Source organism: Patagioenas fasciata, chromosome 5, assembly GCF_037038585.1.
Source record: "Patagioenas fasciata isolate bPatFas1 chromosome 5, bPatFas1.hap1, whole genome shotgun sequence".
Taxonomy (NCBI): Eukaryota; Metazoa; Chordata; class Aves; order Columbiformes; family Columbidae; genus Patagioenas; species Patagioenas fasciata.
Window position 1 is genome coordinate 1212766 of NC_092524.1, and position 20514 is coordinate 1233279.

General features: G+C 51.0%; 3 protein-coding genes across 7 annotated transcripts in view; 1 reads left to right on the forward strand and 2 right to left on the reverse strand.

Annotated features, from left to right (window-relative positions):
• The window catches only part of SCT (secretin), a 21571-nt gene extending 14034 nt beyond the window's left edge, over positions 1–7537 (reverse strand). For all 3 annotated transcript variants that reach the window (XM_071808710.1, XM_065838262.2, XM_071808709.1), the window contains exon 1: positions 3348–7537. The gene's annotated coding sequence lies outside the window, so the exon portion shown is untranslated. The remainder of the gene's footprint in view (positions 1–3347) is intronic.
• DRD4 (dopamine receptor D4) lies at positions 1550–16837 on the forward strand. 2 transcript variants are annotated; one of them, XR_011739221.1, is made up of 5 exons: positions 1550–1932; positions 9947–10059; positions 10388–10935; positions 11582–11938; positions 12737–16837. XR_011739221.1 is itself a non-coding variant. In XM_065838980.2 (4 exons), exons 1-4 carry the CDS (start codon positions 1663–1665, stop codon positions 11782–11784), a joined length of 1134 nt encoding a protein of 377 aa, XP_065695052.1. In that variant the 5' UTR covers positions 1550–1662; the 3' UTR covers positions 11785–16837. The 2 variants fall into 2 exon arrangements, 1 of the variants encoding a protein (XP_065695052.1); XM_065838980.2 differs by having other exon boundaries at positions 11582–16837.
• The window catches only part of DEAF1 (DEAF1 transcription factor), a 15773-nt gene continuing 9171 nt past the window's right edge, over positions 13913–20514 (reverse strand). The window contains exons 10-13 of one of the 2 annotated variants that reach the window (XM_065838956.2): positions 19233–19483; positions 16299–16364; positions 14851–14940; positions 13913–14623 (exon numbers count right to left, since the gene is read on the reverse strand). In XM_065838956.2, the coding sequence (XP_065695028.1) occupies positions 14519–14623; positions 14851–14940; positions 16299–16364; positions 19233–19483 (512 nt within the window). In that variant the 3' untranslated portion in view covers positions 13913–14518. Of the gene's footprint in view, positions 14624–14850; positions 14941–16298; positions 16368–19232; positions 19484–20514 lie in introns of both variants that reach the window. The other variant, XM_065838955.2, reaches the window with a different exon arrangement.

Sequence of the window (20514 nt, forward strand, 5' to 3'; positions counted from 1 at the left end):
ACAGACTGTGCGGATCAAGTGCTGTTAATCCACGCCAGGGAAGGACGGTACCTGCATATGGCTGTGTCCCCCTGGCTGAAAACAGGGCTCTGGCTTTCTGTGCTGTGCATGCTGAGGGTTAATCATGTCCTTTTTCAAAAAGGAGTAAGGAACTGAGGGAACAAGGAGGGGGGTTAGAGAGAGGATTTATTCTCCAAGTCTTTTAATAGATTAGATGAAACTCTGATAGCTGGAGCCTATAAACAGCCCTGGGAAGCTGCTCGTCTTATAAAAAGCTGCCAATAGAGTAGTTCCCCCCCCATGTAGTGTAAATGATGCTTTCCTGCTATGCCTTCTCTTCCTGCTGCCTTCCATAAACACCAGGCTGCAGGTGCACAGGTACCTCACAAACCGCATTATCCCAGCAGAGCATTTCCTTTTTTCTTTCCTCTGATTTTCCACAGTAAAACACCCTGGTCCCCATGTTCAGCTTGTGACCTGCTCCACCACCTTTACTCCTACACCTGCCGCCTATCCACTTGCTTCCTCAATCCCGCATTGCTGCACTTGATTATTCCTGCCCAAACACAGCACAGACGCAAAATCCCCTTTGAAATGCATCCTGTGATTCCCAGACAATTTCTCCAACTTCTCACAACCATTTTGAATTCTTACTCTGTTCTCCAAAATGTTCACAGCCTCTCCTGTCTTGACAGTATCCTCAAATTTAATTAGTGGACTCTCTGGACCCTCACTCAGGGCAATTGTATTCACACTAAATATTACCAGATTCTGCATAGGACTTGGAATACAATTTTCCAGTTATTCACATAACCTGTAACAATTTCACCCAGTCTTTCCTCTTTCATTGCTTAAGAGAAAGCCATGTGAGGCTGCAACCAGACCTCAACTTAAGATACGTGATATTTACTATTTCTCCCCACATCTACAAGTGCTCCCAGGTCACAGAGCCACAGATGGCTGCTTTGGGCTGGAAAGCAAGGAATCCAGAATCCCAGCCGATTGTTGGTGTACCTGGAAGAAGGTGGCTAATCAAAGGGGGAATTTTAGCTGTGTCAGTGCACGGCTGTTCTGCTCCAGAGGCAGCACGAAGCCTAATCCCGGGAGAAGGAGACTCGTCCACCGGAGGTGGGGCTGGGTTAAATTGGGCAGTGAAGGGCAAGGCGTTAATCCCCGTGTTTTTTCGGTAAAACCCCGCGCCGACAGCCCTCACCGCGGCCACGGGAGGAGCTCGGTCACAGCCAGGGGCCGGTCCCACAGAGCATCCCCTAAGGGGGGCTCTCCAGGGCTGGCCCTGCCGCCCCCACTCGCTCTCACCTCGGGTCGGGGTCCCCTGCGGCGGCCGTTCCCCGGGGCTCGGCGGGGCCGGGACACCGGGAGCCTGTGTCACCCCCCCGCCACCGCCCCATAAGCCGCTTGGTGACCCAGTTGGAGCGGCGGGGGCCGGAGCCGGGTGGAGCTGCCTCCGGGTGGAGCTGCCTCCGGGCGGGCGGGCGGGCGGGCGGCGGAGGCTCCTCCCCGCTCCGCCGAAAGTTTGGGGCCGGTCGGCGGCCGGAGCGTCGCCGCGGGGCCGAGCACGGCTGGCGGCGGCGGGAGCCGAGCCGGGAGCCCGCGGCCAGGGACCTCCCATGCCCCGGGCTGCCGGGGCAGCGTCGCGGCGCCATGGGGGACGGCGGCGCCCTGGGGAACGGCAGCGCCGGGGCCGCGCCCGCCAACGGCACCGGGCTGCCACCGCCGGGCGGCCACAACATCGCCGCCCTGGTGCTGGGCATCGTCCTCATCCTGCTCATCGTGGGCGGCAACGGGCTGGTTTGCCTCAGCGTCTGCACGGAGCGGGCGCTGAAAACCACCACCAACTACTTCATCGTCAGCCTCGCCGTCGCCGACCTGCTGCTCGCTCTGCTGGTCCTGCCCCTCTATGTCTACTCCGAGGTGAGGCTGCTCGGGGACTGCGGCTTGTGGGTTTTCTGCCCGGCGATCCTTGAAGTTACAGGGCTGGGGGCGGGACCGGCATGAGACCGAGTTTCGCAGGGCACCGCTGCTGCCTGCATCGCCCAACTGCGGCGGTGGCCACGGCCAGCTCGGCAGGGTCGTGGGGAGCCGGGAGATTCCCGACCTGCAAGTGCATCGAGGGGAAATGCAGCAAACACACGTAGCGGAGATGCAGCGGGATATCTGCCCCGGGCCGGGGCAGCATCCCTGGGGAGCCCTCACGTTGCAGACATCCCAGGTTGCCAAGAGCAAATGGTTCAGAAGGGACAGAGACAACTGTGCTGGCTTCAGGTGAGCAGGTTTTGGTGATAAGGGAGATCTTAGCCAGGATACAGGCTTCCATATCGAGCAGGGGAAGCTGTCTTTCTAGAGGGCTGGATGGGATTTGGTCACCCTACATCCAGGTGGCTTCAGCTGGCTCCCTGCAGGGCTCCCGATGGCAGGTTCTCCGGTTTGCACAGGCCTGACCCTGTGCGTGGGGTGCTCATGGAGAGAGACACCTTGGGAGACTGGCTCAAGCTTTTTGTTCACCTCCAAAACCTGTTCACCTGCAAGGCCGTGACGGCTGGGGGAAAGAAAAACAGGAGCTCCTGCGCTCGAGTGGTTTTGCATCTCCCTCTGACTCTGTGTAACAGGGAGCTAAGCAGGGACTGAGAATGTGGTTGTGGGGGATTTGTTGGCCCGGGGTGAGGAGCCTCGCCGGAGCCTGACCATTAGAACCAGCCAGTGGCTCCTTCCCTGCTCGTGTGGTTGAAAACAACCCTGGACCAAACCAGCAGCTGTTCTGCGCCTGCCCTTGCAGTAGCTGGAAGAAGAGTCCTCTTCTTTCCAGAGGTGGGGAGGGCTGGGATGCAGCCTGGTGTGCACTGAGCAGCCCCAGCAAGCTGTAGTTTGGGGACTGGGGGTGTCAGACGAACTTTGTGTTTTGTGACAGCCACATGATTTGCAGGGTGGTGGCTTAAGTGCTTCCTCAGGGAGCGACGGGGGCTGACTCCAACCGGTGTTCCCGTCCCCGAAGGCTCACACACGAGCACACCAGCAGCGCCCCGGCCTTCCCATCTCCCCTCCCATGCCAGGGCTGCCACTCAGCACCTGGCCAGGGTGGGTCTGTGCTTTCTTAAGCAAGGCAGCCTGCGGATTAGAGCTTAGGATGCTTTTAGCCTCTCTACCTCGTCCCAGGATTTTGCAGGACGTTGTGACCTCTCTGGAGACACAGGTATTCTGGAGGGACACGTTCAGCTGGGGGCCCGTGAAGAACAGGAGCACTAGATTCCCCTCTCCCTTTCCACCACACTGACAGGATCCCCCCCATGCTCTTTGTTTTTAGTGGTTTTGCTTTTCCCTCATTAACTCACTTTTGGTAGTTAGAAAGCCTCTGTCTTCATGATTCAGCTACTTCTTCCTGATTGGAATTCCCTTTCTTCCCCTTGCTTTTCCGTTGTCTCTCCATGATTCCAGTTCCTGATTCTGTGGGCAGACACACACACACGAGTGTGTTTTCCTCTAGTCCGCAGACCTGAGTTTTGCTGGCATATGTAAAATGCCAGTAACGCACTCTGAGGTACCTCTGAATCTCCCTTCAACTGGGCATGAAGGTGTGGGGGTTTCCTTGGCTTTCACAGACATCCCACAAGATCTGGATGCTCAGGCAATGAATGGGTGTTCAGCTTTGTATGAGCTTTAGGAAGCTGTGCTGTCCAGCCCGTGCCTTTGCTATGATGATATTTCATGTGTTCACTTCATAGTTGTTCATAAACATCCGTGACGTGGTGTAATTCTTCCATGTCTCTGCACCCAGGGTATTAAACAACAGGGAGTGGAGGTGTCTTACAACAGAACTGTCTTTCCTTCCAACTTCAGCAGCTCGGGTGACAAGGCAGGCATTCCGAGGTGTAGGAGACCCCCTAAAACGAGCGTGCACCGGGATCTGTACTGTCCTGCTCAGCAGTTGCGCACAGACGGTGTGGAAGGTGCTGTGCAGGTAGGGAGAGAGGGGCAGGAGGCTGCAGGGCAGCTGCTGCCTGTGTCGCAGCCATACCCGCTCCGCCCCTGCAACTTCCTCTGTGGGCTCAGAGCCCACAGGGCCCATGTTCTTTTTTAATAATCTCCTGTATTTGATGCAGAATTTGCAGCTCATTTTGTTCTGAATATGCCAAGGAAAAGTCAGAGTAGCCATTGAGTCAGTGCCAGGGGACAGATTTTTTAAAATTTTATTTTCTTGGAGGCAAAAGTGACAACTGTAGACTGGAATGAGACGCTCAGCTGGGGGAGTGCAGTGTATAGCGGTTGCTGCTGTTTTGCTTGATTTCAACTTGCATTCTGTATCACTGAATTTAGCCACTGAAAATATGGCATGCACAGTCCTGAACATTCAGTTCAACCTTTATTCTTGGTGTGGGGTTTTTTTGTTTAGTTGGGTATTTTTCAACTTCAGTAGAGCTCCTGACAGAGTAAAGATGGACTTTGAGGGCTTACTGGAAAACTTAAAAACCAGCTGAGTCGTTTTTTCGCTTCTTGTTTAGCAGCAGCAGAACAATAAACTGTGACCACTTCATTCAGCATGAAAAGCTTGGTCGTCTTTGTGCTTTTCTCCTGTGAGATGGCTTCTTGTGTTAGGTTTCTGGAAACATCCCTCCCGGACACGGCTTTAGAAGACAGCTGGAGGGATTTAAACTTTGGAGGTGATATCTGACATCAGCACAGAACAACAGATCTCCCACACGCTTCAGTGCGGCTGGGATTCCTCCCTGTGAGGTGTGGATTATGCTTTGCTGCTGTTCACAGAAGCCTGAGCACAGCGGGAGAGGCCTTGATCTTGACCATTATTTCTAGTTGTTCAGAAAGCTTATTCCGATGCGTTGGCAGCGTTTGTTGACACACGGTCTCCTTTTGTACTTCTGACAGAGCCAGCAGAACTTTCTGTCACAGCTGAGCTGTTGGAGGGGTGCAGGAAGCAGGTGCTAGACAAGGGGGACATGGGTGTGTGTGGTCACAACTGTTTCTTTTCTGCACCATTTCACAATCACTGCAGTCTCGACTGCATTGTTGGGAGGTCTTCAGGCTGTATCTCTTTCCTCATTAGTTTGTCCTGTCAAATTTATCTACCTCAGCAGCTCAAGTTAACGCTTGGGGACTTAATGAGAGTGTTAAAACTGATGTAATGAAGCTGGCCTTTCACAACTCCAAATGTTGCTTTCATTTCTCAGTCCTGATCCTCCACAACCTGATGTAACCAAGATGGGAAGGGAAGAAACATCAGCTTTTCACTGGCTGAAAGCATCCATTTCCAAATGGAACAGCTCCCCAGTATGGACATGAAGTGAACTCCTGACAGGGCCGTGTTTACAGCCAGCTCCTCCTTGGCAGAAATGTACCACCTTCAACGGAAACCAGGTGAACCTCTGTTCCCTGCTCATTCCTCATTCTGTTTGGCGTGCTGGTCTGAACGGAGGAGGATTAGTGCTGTTTGCCACTTGTGGTGTTAGCCGCTACACAACGGTGTCGCTATGTACACATGCAGTCCTGGCCCAAGGCACAGTGTGCTGCTGCGGATGTGTCCAGCACTTTCCACCAAACTTGTTCAAACAGGGAACAAAGAACTGTTATCTTCCAGCTTGCTCGGGAATCTGAAGTCTTAGCAGTATGACACGGAGAGGTAAAAATCCATGAGGAAGGCAGACTGCTCTTCTGCAGCGGTCCTGTCTTTCTGATGAGAGTGAAGTGCTCTCCTGGCAATCAATCCAGTGCCAGTAAGGCAGGGATGATGGGAAGCTGCCGGGGCTCCACGATAATTCCCCAGAAGCAAAGCTCTGCTTTTGTGTGAAGAGAGGCCAGGGAAAGATAGCAGAGTCTGCCTGGAGCACCGATAGCACTGAAAACGGGGGTTATCGCTCCCCTGAGGCGGTGAGGACACGAGAAGGCAGAGCTACGTGGTGCTGTGGAGATACTGCAGATATCTTTAGCCTCACAGCGGCTTTGCCCACTAGAAATTGCAGTGAGGGAGTTGCATGGCTACAAAGGCTTATTTTTGTGTGGAAGGGCTTCCTTTACCCAAAGACTCTGATGAAACTGCTGCTGCAGCCCCATATAGTCCTCATTAACTGGAAGCATTCCCAGCACTAGGGCAGTCGCCAGGCTGAGCAACTTCTGCTCTCGGGACTCGGCTGTGGAACGCACCTCCCTGCCCCGCTCTGCAAACTCCCCTTATCAGCTCGCTCCTTAATCCACAGCGGGAGCCGGAGCTGTGAACAGGTCTGATCCGGCGGCTGCTGGCAGGAGCCGTGAGGCACAGTTATGTAAACATCTTTGCCACTAAGATCTCTGTAATTGATTACGAAGAAGAGGAAATGGTTTAGGAGATCTGCACGTTCACCCGGCTCCTTCTACAGGTCAGGGAAGATGAGTTTTTCCAGGCAAGCGCTCTGCCTCGTGCACCCTCAGAGCGATGGAGCAGCCAGCGCTAATGACACAACCTGTTTTCTTGGTGAGGGTGATGCAGTTCTGCATAAAACTTCCAGGATGTCTGTGTACCACTGGAATCAAAAGATCGCTTTTTTTGCAGCATCTCGTGTCTGTGCGCCTGTGATGCAGCTCTTCTGCTGAGAGGCCAGACCTCTACCCTCCTCTGAATTTTCCGTGGCTCTCTGTGAATGCCTGTCATCCTTTCGGCAGCAGCGTTCAAGATTAGTCTTTCCTGGAATCATATAGCTTTAGTGGAAATAGATGTTTTTCTAGGCCTGGCTGGTATCTGAGCCACACAGTCTCTGCACAAAGTACTGGGGAGGTGACACAGGCCAGCAATTAGAAACCAGCCCTAAGAATTTTCTTTGCAGTCACCAGTAATGGGCGGGAGGTGTCTTTGCGTCTTGTGCCCTTACAGCATTTTAGGTGGATGATCAGACTTGCCCCTCATTTCTGAAAAGCCTTGACTTCAATGATTTAAGTCAAGAAAGGACATTAGGGCGGACATGAGGCCACCTTTGTCTTGTGTCCCACTCCCTCTCTTTCCCCTTGCATTGTATCTTCTGGAGAATGCAGCAGTCGTCACGGGCCACGAAAAAGGGCCCAGAGTCAGCTTGTTGTGGGTGTTTGGACAATTCTTTGACTCTGATGCTGGACTTTGCCCACTTGCAAGGATTGTTACTCTTCTGATTGGCCTGGGCTCTCAGGATCGGTGCTTGAGCCATGGCCCTGCCAAGGGCAGGCGGGTGCTTGTTTGGAAGTTCAGCTGGACATTTCCCAGTTCACCTGCAGGCTGCCGTTGTCTGGGTATCTTCTTTCAGATGCCATCACCACCAAAAACTGAAGGATCACTTTTCTGTAGCCTCTTCCTGTTCTTTGTAAGCAGCAGCTGGAGTTGTTCCTCCCCGCACGTAGGGGTTTCTCCAGAACCTTAGTGCCGTTTGCAGTGAGATATTGGTATCTTGTAAGACACCACAGCGGCTGCATGTGAATTTACTGGCGTTACCAGATTCGGTGGCTGAACAAGCAGCCAGTCTGCACCTGGAATATCGCTTTGGAAGGGGTCTGGCCTGCGTCCCGAGCGGCGATCTTCTAGGAGGTGATGCCTGGAGGTTTCAAGTGCGGTGGTTAATATGTCCAACCCACTTACTTAAGGCTTAGACTATATTCTTGCCAGAGCTGTGCAGAGCACGTCCAGAGCCCTAGAAAAGCCACAGCAGGTAGGCTGGCTAGCGGGGTTCAATTTGCAGCTTTGTTTCATTTTGTTAAGGGAGACGGCTCGCCTGTAGTGTCGGCTTTGCTGTGCAACACGATGTGTCTGCTCAGCACCAGCACTGCGATCCTGCATCGCTGGAGAAAAACAGGGGCCTCGGGAAAGAGCAGAGAACGCAAAAAAGCCAAAGGAAGTGGAGTTGTGCTGGAGCACTTCTTAAAGGCAGCCTGAGCCCTTAATGATCCCCAAAGCTTCACACCCTGTACCCTGACGGGCTAATCTGCGGCCTCCTGTAATTAGGTACCGCTTACCACGTGACCCAGCCAAGCCAGCTATGCCTCTAAGCCAAAGTCACTCACCCGTCAGGGAGGCTCCTGGCACATTTTGCTAAGGTGGGCAGGCGAGAAATGTGGTGTAACGGCGAGTCCTCTCCCAGCACTTTCCCCAAAGCCTGAGCATTGGGAGTTGGTGGGGAAAGGGAAGAGTTTGTAGCGTTTTCTGGGTGCTCAACTTGAACCTCACGGCACGGGCTGTGTCCTCTGAAGGTACCGCAGCCCAAGAGCTCTTGTTCTTTTCAGAATTAATTAGTTCCCCCAAATCACAAACAGCTTTTGAAAACTGTAGCCCACAATCAAATTGCCTCACTCATCATCTGAACTGAACTTGTCAGGATCCCAGTGAGCCTGGCAAAAACGTGAGGGTTGTTTTTTCTGATTCAGCTCCTCAGTTTGGCGTGTGGTGGCTGCTCTGTGCTGGAGGAGAGGCTGGATGAAGCGCTCAGGTCTGCACCCAGCCCTCCCGGGGGTCTGCGCTCCCTCGCAAGGAGATACCTACATAAAAATAGCCAGACGGTTCCTTCAGAGTCTCCTTTGGCTTGAACAGCTCCACTAATCATAATCCTGTGCGTGACATCGTTACTGCCCAATGTGAATCCTTGCAGAGCTGCAAAGTCCAAGGGGCATTTTATATTTCTATTTCTATTATCTAGATTTTAATAATAAATACAATGACTTTAAATCTAATATATACATATATATTCTAAATATGTAACATATAATATATATGGATAAATTATATATGATGTATGTTATATATTGCATTGATATATATTATAGAAAAATATTTTAAAGCCCCTGTATATGAACGATATCTATAAATGTTTACTATATATCTTTTACTACAGCAATATATAATACACAGCCAATTAGTATAATATATGTATACTACATATAATTCTCTATACCTATTTATATGTATACCTTTAGCTCCTGTTTCAGCCATAGTGGGGATGCAATGGAGTGATGCTCAGGAGAACAGCACCTCTAAAGCAGGGTTTGTCTGACCCTCCAGGGAGGAGGCTCTGTCTGGCAAGCGAAACACCCGCTCCATTCTGGGGAAAAAAAGAAACACTTTTTAAAAAAGGATCTTCAGATTGCTCAGCCCATCCCCTGGGAGAGCTCACCATTTCTTGCTCTGCTTTTCTTATTTCTTGCCAGACAACCCCTCCTGTTCCTGCTGCGCTACCACTTGGTGCCCTGCTCCCTACAGAGGCAGCGCTCGGGCCCAAGACATGGTCAACACAGACCAAGCAGCTCCGTTTGTTGTGCCTGGAGCTGAGTGGGTTTTAGAAGAATTTAATTTGTAATCAGCGTTGCCAGCCACACGCAGCGGTGTGGGATGACAGAGCTTGTGTGAGTTTGATACGGGCAGATGAGGGAGCCCTTCTGCCTCCCAACTGCTAAGCCTGGCTGGAAGGGCTCAGCTTGAGCAGAGCTTTTGTTTGTTTGTTGTTTGGTTTTGTTTTTTTCTGAGGATTCTTTGGGATGCGGCAGTGTAGGGTTTTTTAACTGGTATCTTTTGTACAGCAGAGCCAACACTTGCAAGTAATATAGACTGATAACTCACATCTGGTCACGTCCTCTCGCTAGCAGCACTTTGCCCTGGGTGCTGCAGTTGCAGAGAGGACAAGAGATGATATCCGACTAGCTTGAGCGCAGGCTTGAGTGAGTGGCCTTGCGCTCAGCGTGGCAGAATGAAACAGTTGTGTAAGGCACAGAACTATTCACATTACCTGCAAACAGGACGCTGGAGAAGCTTGGACATGAAAAATGGAAGAGGAGCTTTATGCTCTGTGATTTGTTGAAGATCCTCTCCCGGCTCCCTGTGCAGCAAGCACTTAATCCTGCATTGCTGGGCAGATGTTGGGGTGGCGAGTCTGATGAGTGTGGAGTTTTTCTGGGGGGTCTGCTGGTCGTCTGCTGACCCTGGGGATCTTTTCAGTTCCAGGGAGGCGTGTGGTCCCTCAGCACGGTGCTGTGCGATGCCCTGATGACCATGGACGTGATGCTGTGCACGGCCTCCATCTTCAACCTCTGTGCGATCAGCGTGGATCGGTAAGCGCCTTCCTCCTCCTCATGCCAGAGGAGCGAGTGCTGTGTCCTGGCATCGAGCTGCTTCCATGCACACCCCTGGTCCCCATCGCCAGCTTTGTGTCCCACCAGCACCCTTGTGGTGGCCCAGCTGAGAGCAGAGTTGTGTGACGAGGCAGAGCTGCCCCTCTGGGTGCTCCTCCGAGGGGGACTGGTTGAGCCCAGGCCTGGGCTATATAAGTGAATTAACGGGGGGAAGGAGAGTGGCAAGCAGATTTGGGACCGCTCACTTACCTTATGAGTGGTGACACCAGCACACTGGGCCTGGCTCACCTGTGCCCTGTATTGGCAGGTTTATCGCTGTTTCAATCCCACTGAACTACAACCGGCGGCAAATCGACCTACGGCAGCTGATCCTTATATCCACCACCTGGATATTCGCCTTTGCTGTAGCATCCCCTGTCATATTTGGCCTCAACAACGTTCCAAACCGGGACCCCAGCTTGTGTCAGCTGGAGGATGACAACTACATCGTGTACTCCTCCATCTGCTCCTTCTTCATCCCTTGCCCCGTCATGCTGGTGCTCTATTGCGCCATGTTCCATGGACTCAAGCGCTGGGAAGAAGCCAGGAAGGCCAAGCTAAGGGGGAGCATCTACGGGGCCAACAGGAAGCTGTATCACCCCTCAACCTTTATTGAGAGAGAGCAAACGGGACTGGAGCCGGAGGAGTGCAGCCCTTACGCCTGCTCCAGCCACCCTGGGGACTATGTGATGAACAATGGCATCCCAACTGTCTCCTACCCCCACCTCAAGTACCCACCGCCAGGACACGGTCGGAAACGGGCCAAGATCAACGGCCGGGAGCGGAAGGCCATGCGGGTGCTGCCCGTCGTCGTCGGTGAGTAGAGGTGGTGATGGCTGGGGAAGGGTGGGAGATGCTGCAGTGTCCTGCAGTGCGGTTCAGGCTGGCACGGCGTGTCTGAACCACACTTCTCCTTGCTGGAGGAGATGAAGGCGAAATAAAAGCCATCTCCTTCATGTCCCACCTCCTCAGTGCCATGTCTTTGGTCCTCCGTCCTCCTCGTCATGCACGGGCTCATGTTTTAACACGCATGGTCCCCTTGTTCCTGTGGAACAGCCTGGTTGTGGCCTAAGACCAGCCGTACCATCTCTCCTTGAGAGAGGATGTTTATCCAGTGAACATCTCGGTCCCCCTTTGAGCCAGAGCCGTGCCAACAGCCACAGACGGACAGTGTTTATCATCCAACCTTTTCTTCAAGGTAAACCTGTGGTTCCTCGTATCTTAAATGTAAATCTAAAGCTAATACATAAATTAGACTTTTCTTCATCAACATTTAGGATGAGAATGATGTCCTGAATATTTTGTCTGGGCGTAAGCCCAGCTCTACCTGTCAGCACATCTGCTGCCTTTTCCCCAGGCACTCTGAGCTGTCTCTGTTCATGTTTGGCCCAGGCTGCACTTCTTGTTAAATTTAAGCCTTTTTAACATTCACATCACTTTCTCTTTCCTGTCCCTCTGGCAGGTGCTTTCCTCTTCTGCTGGACACCTTTCTTTGTGGTCCACATTACCAGGGCTCTCTGCAAGTCCTGCACCATTCCCACTCAAGTCACCAGCACTGTCACTTGGCTGGGTTACGTCAACAGTGCTCTCAACCCCATCATTTATACCGTTTTCAACACCGAGTTCAGGAACTTCTTCCGCAAGGTCTTGCACCTCTTCTGCTGAGCCCACCAGCACGGCTGGGGAGAAGGAACAACAGGCTCTTTTTTGTATAGTTCATTAAAGATCTATTTCTGCCTAAGGTCTCCTGTCTTTGTTGGGAGGACGGCAGGAGCGGCGACGGCAGCTGAAGGACGCTGGTTCCCAGCCCTTTGTAAAGGTCGGTATCGCTCGTCCCTTCCGCACGCGGCGACGCTGGCTGATGAGGGCTGGCAGGCGCCTCGCTCATTACCAGCTCACAAACCAGCGCTCCTGCCTCGCTAATTATGTTCTCCCTGCTTGGGAACGGTGACAGGTCGCACTCAGGCTGCAGGGGCACAGAACACGCTCGGCTGCCGAGGATGAGAGGCGCAACATCCTTGTAAGGGTGCACACGGCTGTCTAGGAGTAATTGCAGATTTGCCTGTTTAAAGGCACAACAGTGCGATTGCTCGTTCTCCAGAATTCCTTACCAAGCCATATGATTCCTGCCAGGAGCCACTTTCAGGCTGCACAAAAAAATCCTTTATATCGTCTTGTAAACCTGAGTGCAACGACACCAAGGGCAGCTGAGGGAGCAGCAAATGCTGTAGGGAAGAAAATGATTATTGCACAAAACAGCAATTGTCTGAGTAATGATCTTTGTATGGGGCTGTTGCTTTCTAAGGAGTGAGTTGTTTGCTTAGAAACAAACAAACAAAGAAGTACTGCAGGGAGGTCTTAAGCTTTTCCTTGACTAAGAATAACAATTGGTCAAACAATTTATCGCCAACAAATAACCATACCAGATTGCCACAGTGATTATATTGTCCATTTTTCAGTTCTGTAGTTTGCTGCTGTGTTGGGGCGCAGCTGCCCCAGACACTGGGGCTCTGATGGGAAGCTCCCTGAGGCCTTTAATTACAGGGGGGTCATAAGTACCTTTCTGTAATTTAGGAAAGTTACCCCTCTTCTGATTTTTTTTTTTTCCCCTTAAAAGGTGCATTAAAGCCAATATTCAGACAGTAACCAAGGCTCACTATACACAAACTGTTTAATGACAGGGGAGGACTCTGTGTGTAAGTTGCTGCCCAATCACCCCTGAAGCAGAGACCTGGCAAAGCTCGAGTCCCTGGTGGCTCAGCTCAGCTCAGCTCCTCATGCAGCTGTTACTTTTCCACTGAAGAGCCAGAGAGCAGCACCCATCACCTGCTACCCACTGGTCTGGAAAGGTCCCAACTGCTGTCCCTCAGCAGCTGCTGCTGCAACCCCAACAACGGGCACTTCTCAAGAGATCTCAGCGTGCGGCCGCAAGAGACGATGAACCAGCTTCCATCTCCGCTAACACAGGGAGCATCATGTAACGAGACCTTTCAGATTCACAGAGAAGGGAACGGACTTGTCAGAAACCCCCAGTATAAGACTTCAGTATACTCACCGTGTTTTCCTCTATTATCACTTTCCTGCAACTCTGGATAGCATTTTCTCCTTTTGACACCATTTATGATGCTGGGTTGGGTCACTGTGATTCAGAGGTGACTCCTCGTGGAGTGTGATCTGAACGATAATCCTCACCCACCAACGTGAAACCAGAGTCAATAACCAGACAGGACAAGTCAGCCCTCACTGCTGTTACAGCCAAGGCGAAAAACCCCAGTGGAGAGGTGTGCATGTCCACCGAGACGTTAACCTACTGAGGCACTCATCCTCAAACACCAGTAAAGACATCAATTAGCCTACATTATTAAAGAAGAACATTCATAATTAAATAATTTTCTTGCAGTGAATGAAGCAAGTAACTTCCTAATGCTTACCACCTCTTTAATTAGTAGCTACTAAATGGCAATGACAGGACAGTTCTGCTAATGTTCTCTTACTTTGGGTTTGATCAACAAGTGTGTGTAACCACAACTGGAACAACACACATATGTAACCGCAGCTATAGCAACACACGCGTGTAACCAGCCCCGGAACGACACGCACGTGTAACCAGCCCCGGAACGACACGCGCGTGTAACCAGCCCCGGAACGACACACGCGTGTAACCAGCCCCGGAACGACACACGCGTGTAAGCACAGCTGCGCTGTAGCTGCACCCACTCCCGGCAGCCACTTCCTGCATTTATTAGCACATTAAAGCGCTGCTGTGGGAATCAAACGGCACCGCTGGGCACGCTCACGCTTTCACCGCATTTTATTTAACAACATGTTATTTTTCACTTCTATTCAAATGCAGGAGCCCCAGTGTGTTCCAAATTTGCCCAGAAAAGAGGGAACACAGGGAAAAAAACCAAAAAAGTCCTTCTGATGGCAAAATAAGAACTTGCACTGACTTCACCAAGGCAATTAAATAAACCAAAGGAAGGTTCATTTCCTTTTTCAAACAAGAGGTAGGGAGGCACAGGAAAAAGGAAACACTGGCAAATCTCTTTGCATCACCTGCTTTAGATCCATCTCAAGAGAGATGATGAGGGCGCTGTAATCCACATGGTGGAGGTTCCAGTCTGGAAACGCTGAAGCCGAGGGTGGCTCCCAGCTGCCAGGCCACACTTAGGAGGGGCTTGTTTCTTCCAGATGAGGTTTTCACAATCTCTGTGCTATTCAAAGTTTTGGAAGAGGATCGGGAGTAGGCAAATGCTGTCACAGTATCAAAAAAACTCTTTCAAAAATGAGTTTGCTAGTGCGAAGAGTGTGGTTTGTAACAGACAGACCGTTCACACCGGGTTGCCGATCCAGCCGGCCGCCCCACGCTGTTGGTGAACGGCTGAAGAGGTAGCTGTGCTCAGACGGTGACTTTCTCTATGACGCTGTCCGCAACGTGCACCTCGTCAGCTTGCACCGTCACCGCAGCCGACTGGCCGCAGATGTGCTGGTGGTCCTTCCAGTCCTGCGGGGGAAGAGCAGACGGGAAGGCCGTGAGGGGAAAGAGCCCTTGGAAAGCTGCAGTTGCACAAGCAAACGTGCTCCGGCTGCCTGCACCACGCAGCGAGTTCCGCTGCCCGTTCCTCTGGCCGTGCTGAGGCCCAGCAGGCAGAGCCGTCTGGCTCTCCTCAGGTCACGCAGCCCCAGCCCTCTCCCCACAACTGAATCTGCAACCCACAAACAAGCTCATACCTTGCGCTGGCAGAACGTGGAGCAGTAGTTGACTTTATGGCATCCTGTGCACTCGTTCGTTGCCTCACGGCCGCAGTTCACACAAGACTGCTGTGAAAATGGACAGCAAAGCGACCACGTCAGAGAGAACAACACCACAGAAAATGAAACGTACCTTAGTTTCCCTTTCTGATGGGCAACAAGCCCCTCAAAACCATGGCTGAGACACTGAGTGGTCACGAAAATCTGCCCACAGCACCCCAGAGACACCAGGTTACTGCAGGGCTGGCGTGTTCAAACTGCACCGTGCAGGCTGCGCACAGGCCAGCGAGACCCAAGCTCGGAGTTTATCTCTAATTGAAAGTTTTAAAGGCACATTTGGTTGGTTTTTGAGAGGAAAGAGGGATCAGTTCCCCCAGGCTGAGCAGGCCGGTCCCTCTGCAGTCAGCACAACTCCATAAACCGTGTCCAAGAGGGAGACAGAGGGCAGGAGTACAATTAAGAAGGGTACAACAGGAGCAAGGACTTGAACCTTGGAGTAAGGCAAGAGAGGATACATCACACCTTGCTTTTAAAGGATGTTTTTCTGTCTATCGCTTTAATCTTGTATCATTGACATCAACTAACATAACCTGTATATTTAGGTGGAAATATCATTGAACTATCACAAAAATCAGCACTTCACAGAGCACTCTGTTTCCAGCTCATTAAATTACTGACAAATCATTAGCACGTTGGAGCAGCGGCGCGAGGCCCTGACAGGACGCGTTTCTCGGCTGTGAAAGTGTCACCGGCGTCTTCAGTTCCACCAGCTCCTTCTCTCTTTGAGCGCAACCAATCTAAGAGCGCCCTGATTAACACCCTCTGCTCACGTCTCACCAGTGTCCCTACAATTAATGGTTGGTGTGACTGAACTATATTTGTATTCCTGGTGTAGAGCCACCAAAAAAGTTCCTGGCAAAGCCTGTCCCAAGGGGATACCTGATTGAGGCTTTTCATAACCTGCACAGTTTTGGAAAATGTTGAAAGCACACAGTGCGTGCAGTTGTAGCTGGAGCTCCTAGGAGGACCGTTGAACACCACATACAGCTGCAGGCCTTGAAGCCTGGGTCCTGAACTAACTTAACTCATACTCCCGTCCCCAAAGCCAGAGCAGATCCTGCAGTTTTAAAAACCAGGACAAAAAGGAAGAAGTTTCGTCCCTGTGGCAGCTGGTGACAGGGGGTGACGGCTGCAGCCCCCAGGGGACGGAGGTGGATTAACCTGGCCACACGATGAAAAAGGATCAGGAGGACCTGGGGGACGCACTCTGCTCCAACAGCGCGGTAAGAGCTGTGGTCGTGGCCAGAAGACAAGGCCAGATCCACAACACTGACTTCTGCAGCAACAATCAAAAACTCCGCATCTTTAAATGGAGTAAAACAAAGACCAAAAGACTCTTCATGAAATACAAGGCATCCCCAGCTTACCTTGATGATGATTTCCGTTTTCCCATCCACATCTTCTGTTTGTTGAAATAACTGGTTCTGATATTGCTGCTAGGAAAAAAAAAATCATTTCAGAGCCACAGGAAAAAAAAGAAACACCAGCCCACACAAAATACAAAACCAAACCAACAACAGACAGACAGACAAAATTAACACACTCAAGACTTCAGAAACAGCATCGACCATCCCCATTATTCCTCTTTCTAATTAAAGCACAAAAGGGTTCTTGAAGAGGTTTTGAATGTCCTCTGGGGGGATTTCAAAGGACACTTTGGGTGTGTCGCATGTTTACTCTGAACCAGTTCAGGTCCAAGCGGGTGCTGCTGGGGGACAGGAGTCCTAAACCAAAGGACTTGAGAACCGATCCCAGTTTGACTACCTGCTAACCCTCATGTAAATGTATTTGGACCAGTTAAAAAGTAAGAAAAGCCCCAAGCCCCCACCTTCAGGCAAAGCAGGTTTATCCAGGAGTGACTATGACCCCACATATAAGGAGATTAAAGGCTTAATTTACAAGTGTCTCTATGACCTGACATCGCAGTATTTATTCTCCTGTGAAATCACAACCTTCAAAACCTTCATATTACCATGACACCAATTCAAATTAATAGGGAGACGGAGGAGGTGGCCAGGAAACCTCTTGCTGTGATAGGGTTCTGCCGTTATTTGACAAATAGGCAAGACCGGGCTAATCAGCAGAACAGGACCCCTGCTGGCATCCCCAGCGCTCCCGGCACTGCGCAGGCAAAGTGTGCGCCACGGGAAGGGAAATGCCAAAATTACCCTTTGGAAAACCAAATCGTGCTCAAGCTATAAGGCAGGGAATACACCGGCCAGCTCAAGGTGTGTACCTAAGAATCAAACCTGCTGTGTCTCGGGAAGAAAATGATGTTAACGGCAGTGAGCAGCGGCCGCGGAAGCCGGGACTGGGCGGCTGGTGCTGCAGCCTGGGCCGGCAGGACGTGAGGACAGAGGGGATCGGGCCAGACACGTCCAGATCGCTCCAGAAAACCAATAACCTCCAGTTCCCAACTGTTCTCCCTGCTGCTTTGAGGGACATGAGCCATTATTTGCTGACTAGAGCTACATTTCTTAAACACCTGGCCCTTTTTAGGTTAATTTCATACTCTCTAGCTCTGAATTGGTTTAATCTTTCTAAAAATGAATTCGGTTGGCCCAGCTGTTAGCTGATTTAATCTTCCACCTTGTTTCCAATGGGCCGGGCTCCGAATGCATCGCTGCATTACAAGAACAGAGCTATTTCCATTAAAACACTGGTCAGATTTCAACACTGATTCTTCTTAATTTATACAGAAAAGCTGTTGAACACGTTGCCTGAATATCTTCAGTCTTCCAGCAACGTCTCCTGGCACAGAATTTGGGCAGTTCATGTATTCCCCCCCTCCAAAAGTTTATCTGCTATAAACCATGGCTTAATGCACACTCAAAAAAATTACATTAATCCACTCCTTTGGGCCAGTCCTGCAAACGATCAAATATCTCTTGCAGGAGATGCGGAGCCTCTGCTGCCCCACTCCCTCTCTTCCAAAATGCTTTTCCCTACATCAAAAACTGCAGCAAAACCAAGACCCCGATGCAGCGAAGGCCGGATGCACTCCGTCACAGGGTAATGGATAATGAGGGTGGAGAACTTTCTCCTGAAGTCCTGACAGAGCAGTTGTATTTCATCCCAGGCAAAATGCTGCATTTCAGAAAAAGCTTACAAATATTTTTATATTTTTATTTTTGTAATAAGCATAACGCATTGTAGATGTCAATATGAACACTGAGCTGGGGGGGTCTACGGTTTGGTTTTCTTTCAGCATGTCGTTCCCCAAGACTCCTAAGTAACGTGAATGTAACTTCTATTTGGTGTTTGCCGATGGGAAGCTGAAGCAGCCCGTTCCCAGCAGATTTCTTTAATCCTGCTCTGTCCTAAGTCACCTTCCGGGAAGAGCTGAGTCTACAGCTCCATTACCAGTTAATCTGTTGTGCCTTTGCTCTGTAGCTCTGATACAATGTCACAATCCTCCACTTCTAAATACCTGGGAACATCCTGCTGCACAGAAATTCACAAAACAGACATAAAGCCCCTGTTTCCTTTGTATTAAACTGGCCCAGCAAAAACCAACAGCAGCCAATGGGGGAAGAACCTCGTCCTCCCTCTCATCTCACTTCACTGTCAGAAGCAGCGGTTTGGCCACACGCGCACTCAGGGTGGGAAACAGACCTGTGTTACGAATCAGGGGAACATCCATCACATCTGGACAGTGCCTTTGGCCAACACGAAAGCAGGCAGCCCATTATTTGGCATTTATTGCAATTACTTCCAGTGCCAGCCCTCCAGAAACCTGGAGGTTTTGTCAAATACGGAATTCACTGGTATTCAGAAATAGCTACTTGCAATCTCGCCCGGACAGTTCCAGCAGCCAGCATGCAGCCACAAGCTTCAGAATTGGTATTTGGCTATTAAAACAATACCACAAGTAAGCGTGTTGATCAAACATCTTGCTGTTCTTTATGTCCCTCTGCCTCTTGGGGCCACTGAAAGCCTCCGCCAGCCCTGCTCACACCACAGGCCGAGAGCAGCTGCCGCACAGCACAACGCCCACCGGCTTCCCCAGCCCAGGACTCAGCGTCCACGTCTCTGAGATGGAGGGATGGCCGACGAGAGCTCAGGACTCGGGACGCTCAATGTCTGGATCACCGGCCTCCTGCCCACTGCTCCTGCAGTCCCAGAGCACTCTGTTCCTTTCCCCAAGATACAAATAACTCAGATTTCTCTTGGTAATACTGCCCTCAAGACATCAACAAACCATTTCTAAGCCAGTGAGAACCAGCAAGGTACCGCTGTTCATCCCTCAGCCAAAATGATGCCCATGGCTGAGTCAACCCACCCTCCTCTGGCGTAATTACCTCTTTCCTCTCCACATCAGCTTGGATTTTGGCTTGTGTGACGGCCGCCTCGCGGAAGGAGGAGCTGGCCTGCTTGGCCTGCTCGATGAGCGTCTTCAGCTGCTGGGCGGTGCTGAGCAAGGAGTTGACCATCTCCTCCAGGTACAGCCAGCTGCGCTGCTCCGTCACCTCCAGCCCATTCACCACCGAGGGCGAGATGGCTTTGGTGGGGGTGGTGGGGGGCACCGCCAGGGCAGGGAGCGAGGTTAGCACTGAACGGGAAGGAAGAAAAGGAAAATACAGAGAATGAGGGCATTCATTTCCATGAAGTGGGGAGTTTTGTTGTTGTGTCGCTTGGTTGCCTTTTTTAAAAAATATGGTCTGCAAAAGTTTCCAGTCTGGCTACGTTTTTGCCAAAGAGACGTACCTCCTGTGAACACGTACTCGGAATCCTACGGTTCATCTGGGAAGGAATGCACACCTCCCAGCACGGGGAGAAGCACAACTAAGCAGAGAGCGCAGCATTCCCAGGGACTCCTCTGCCATTCTCATCACAACTTCCACCTAACGTTCCCTTTAACTATCCCTAAGTGAGGTTTAAATAAGTTATTCAGTGACCCAAAACATCAAGTTTTCTGCAACATTCTAATGTCACTACACAGACATCAATCCTCAGGTTGCAACGCTACAAAACATAGGCACCGATCCACCCCACACTCCCCTGCGCTTCCCAAATTCTGATCTTAACCATACCCCTGGCCCAAGACTGGAGCAAACCCGCTCCTCAGTGAAGCACCCGCAGACACACACGAGGCTTCTTCCAATACTGCCCTGAACACTCAGTGTCTTCCCACACAGCAACTCATTGAAGTGGATCAACCACTGAACCCTTTTTGGGTCACATTTGGCAGTTTTGCAGGCAAGCAGCAAACACTGAAGGAACCCAGGACAGATGTGCAGACAGTGAGTCCCAAACCCACCATGTTGCAGGTCCCTTTGCTGACAGACAGCACTGCAAGTTCACCCTGCAGGTAACCGGACATTCTACCCTCAGTGGCCCTTAATTAAAATAGTAATTTCAATCCGCTTGCACATGACTGGGGTAGAACTATTTGCACTCAGATATGAGGAAGAGATAAATGGTCTCTTATCAGGAGCTGTTTGCAGAAGACCCTTTCCCACTGCTACATTTCCAGCACAGTATTTATCCCAGCATGGCATTTGATAAGTTATCTGAGAGGAATTACTTCCGATTCCTCATTTTGCCATTGGTATATCAGTATTCACTGGTGAAAAAAAAATA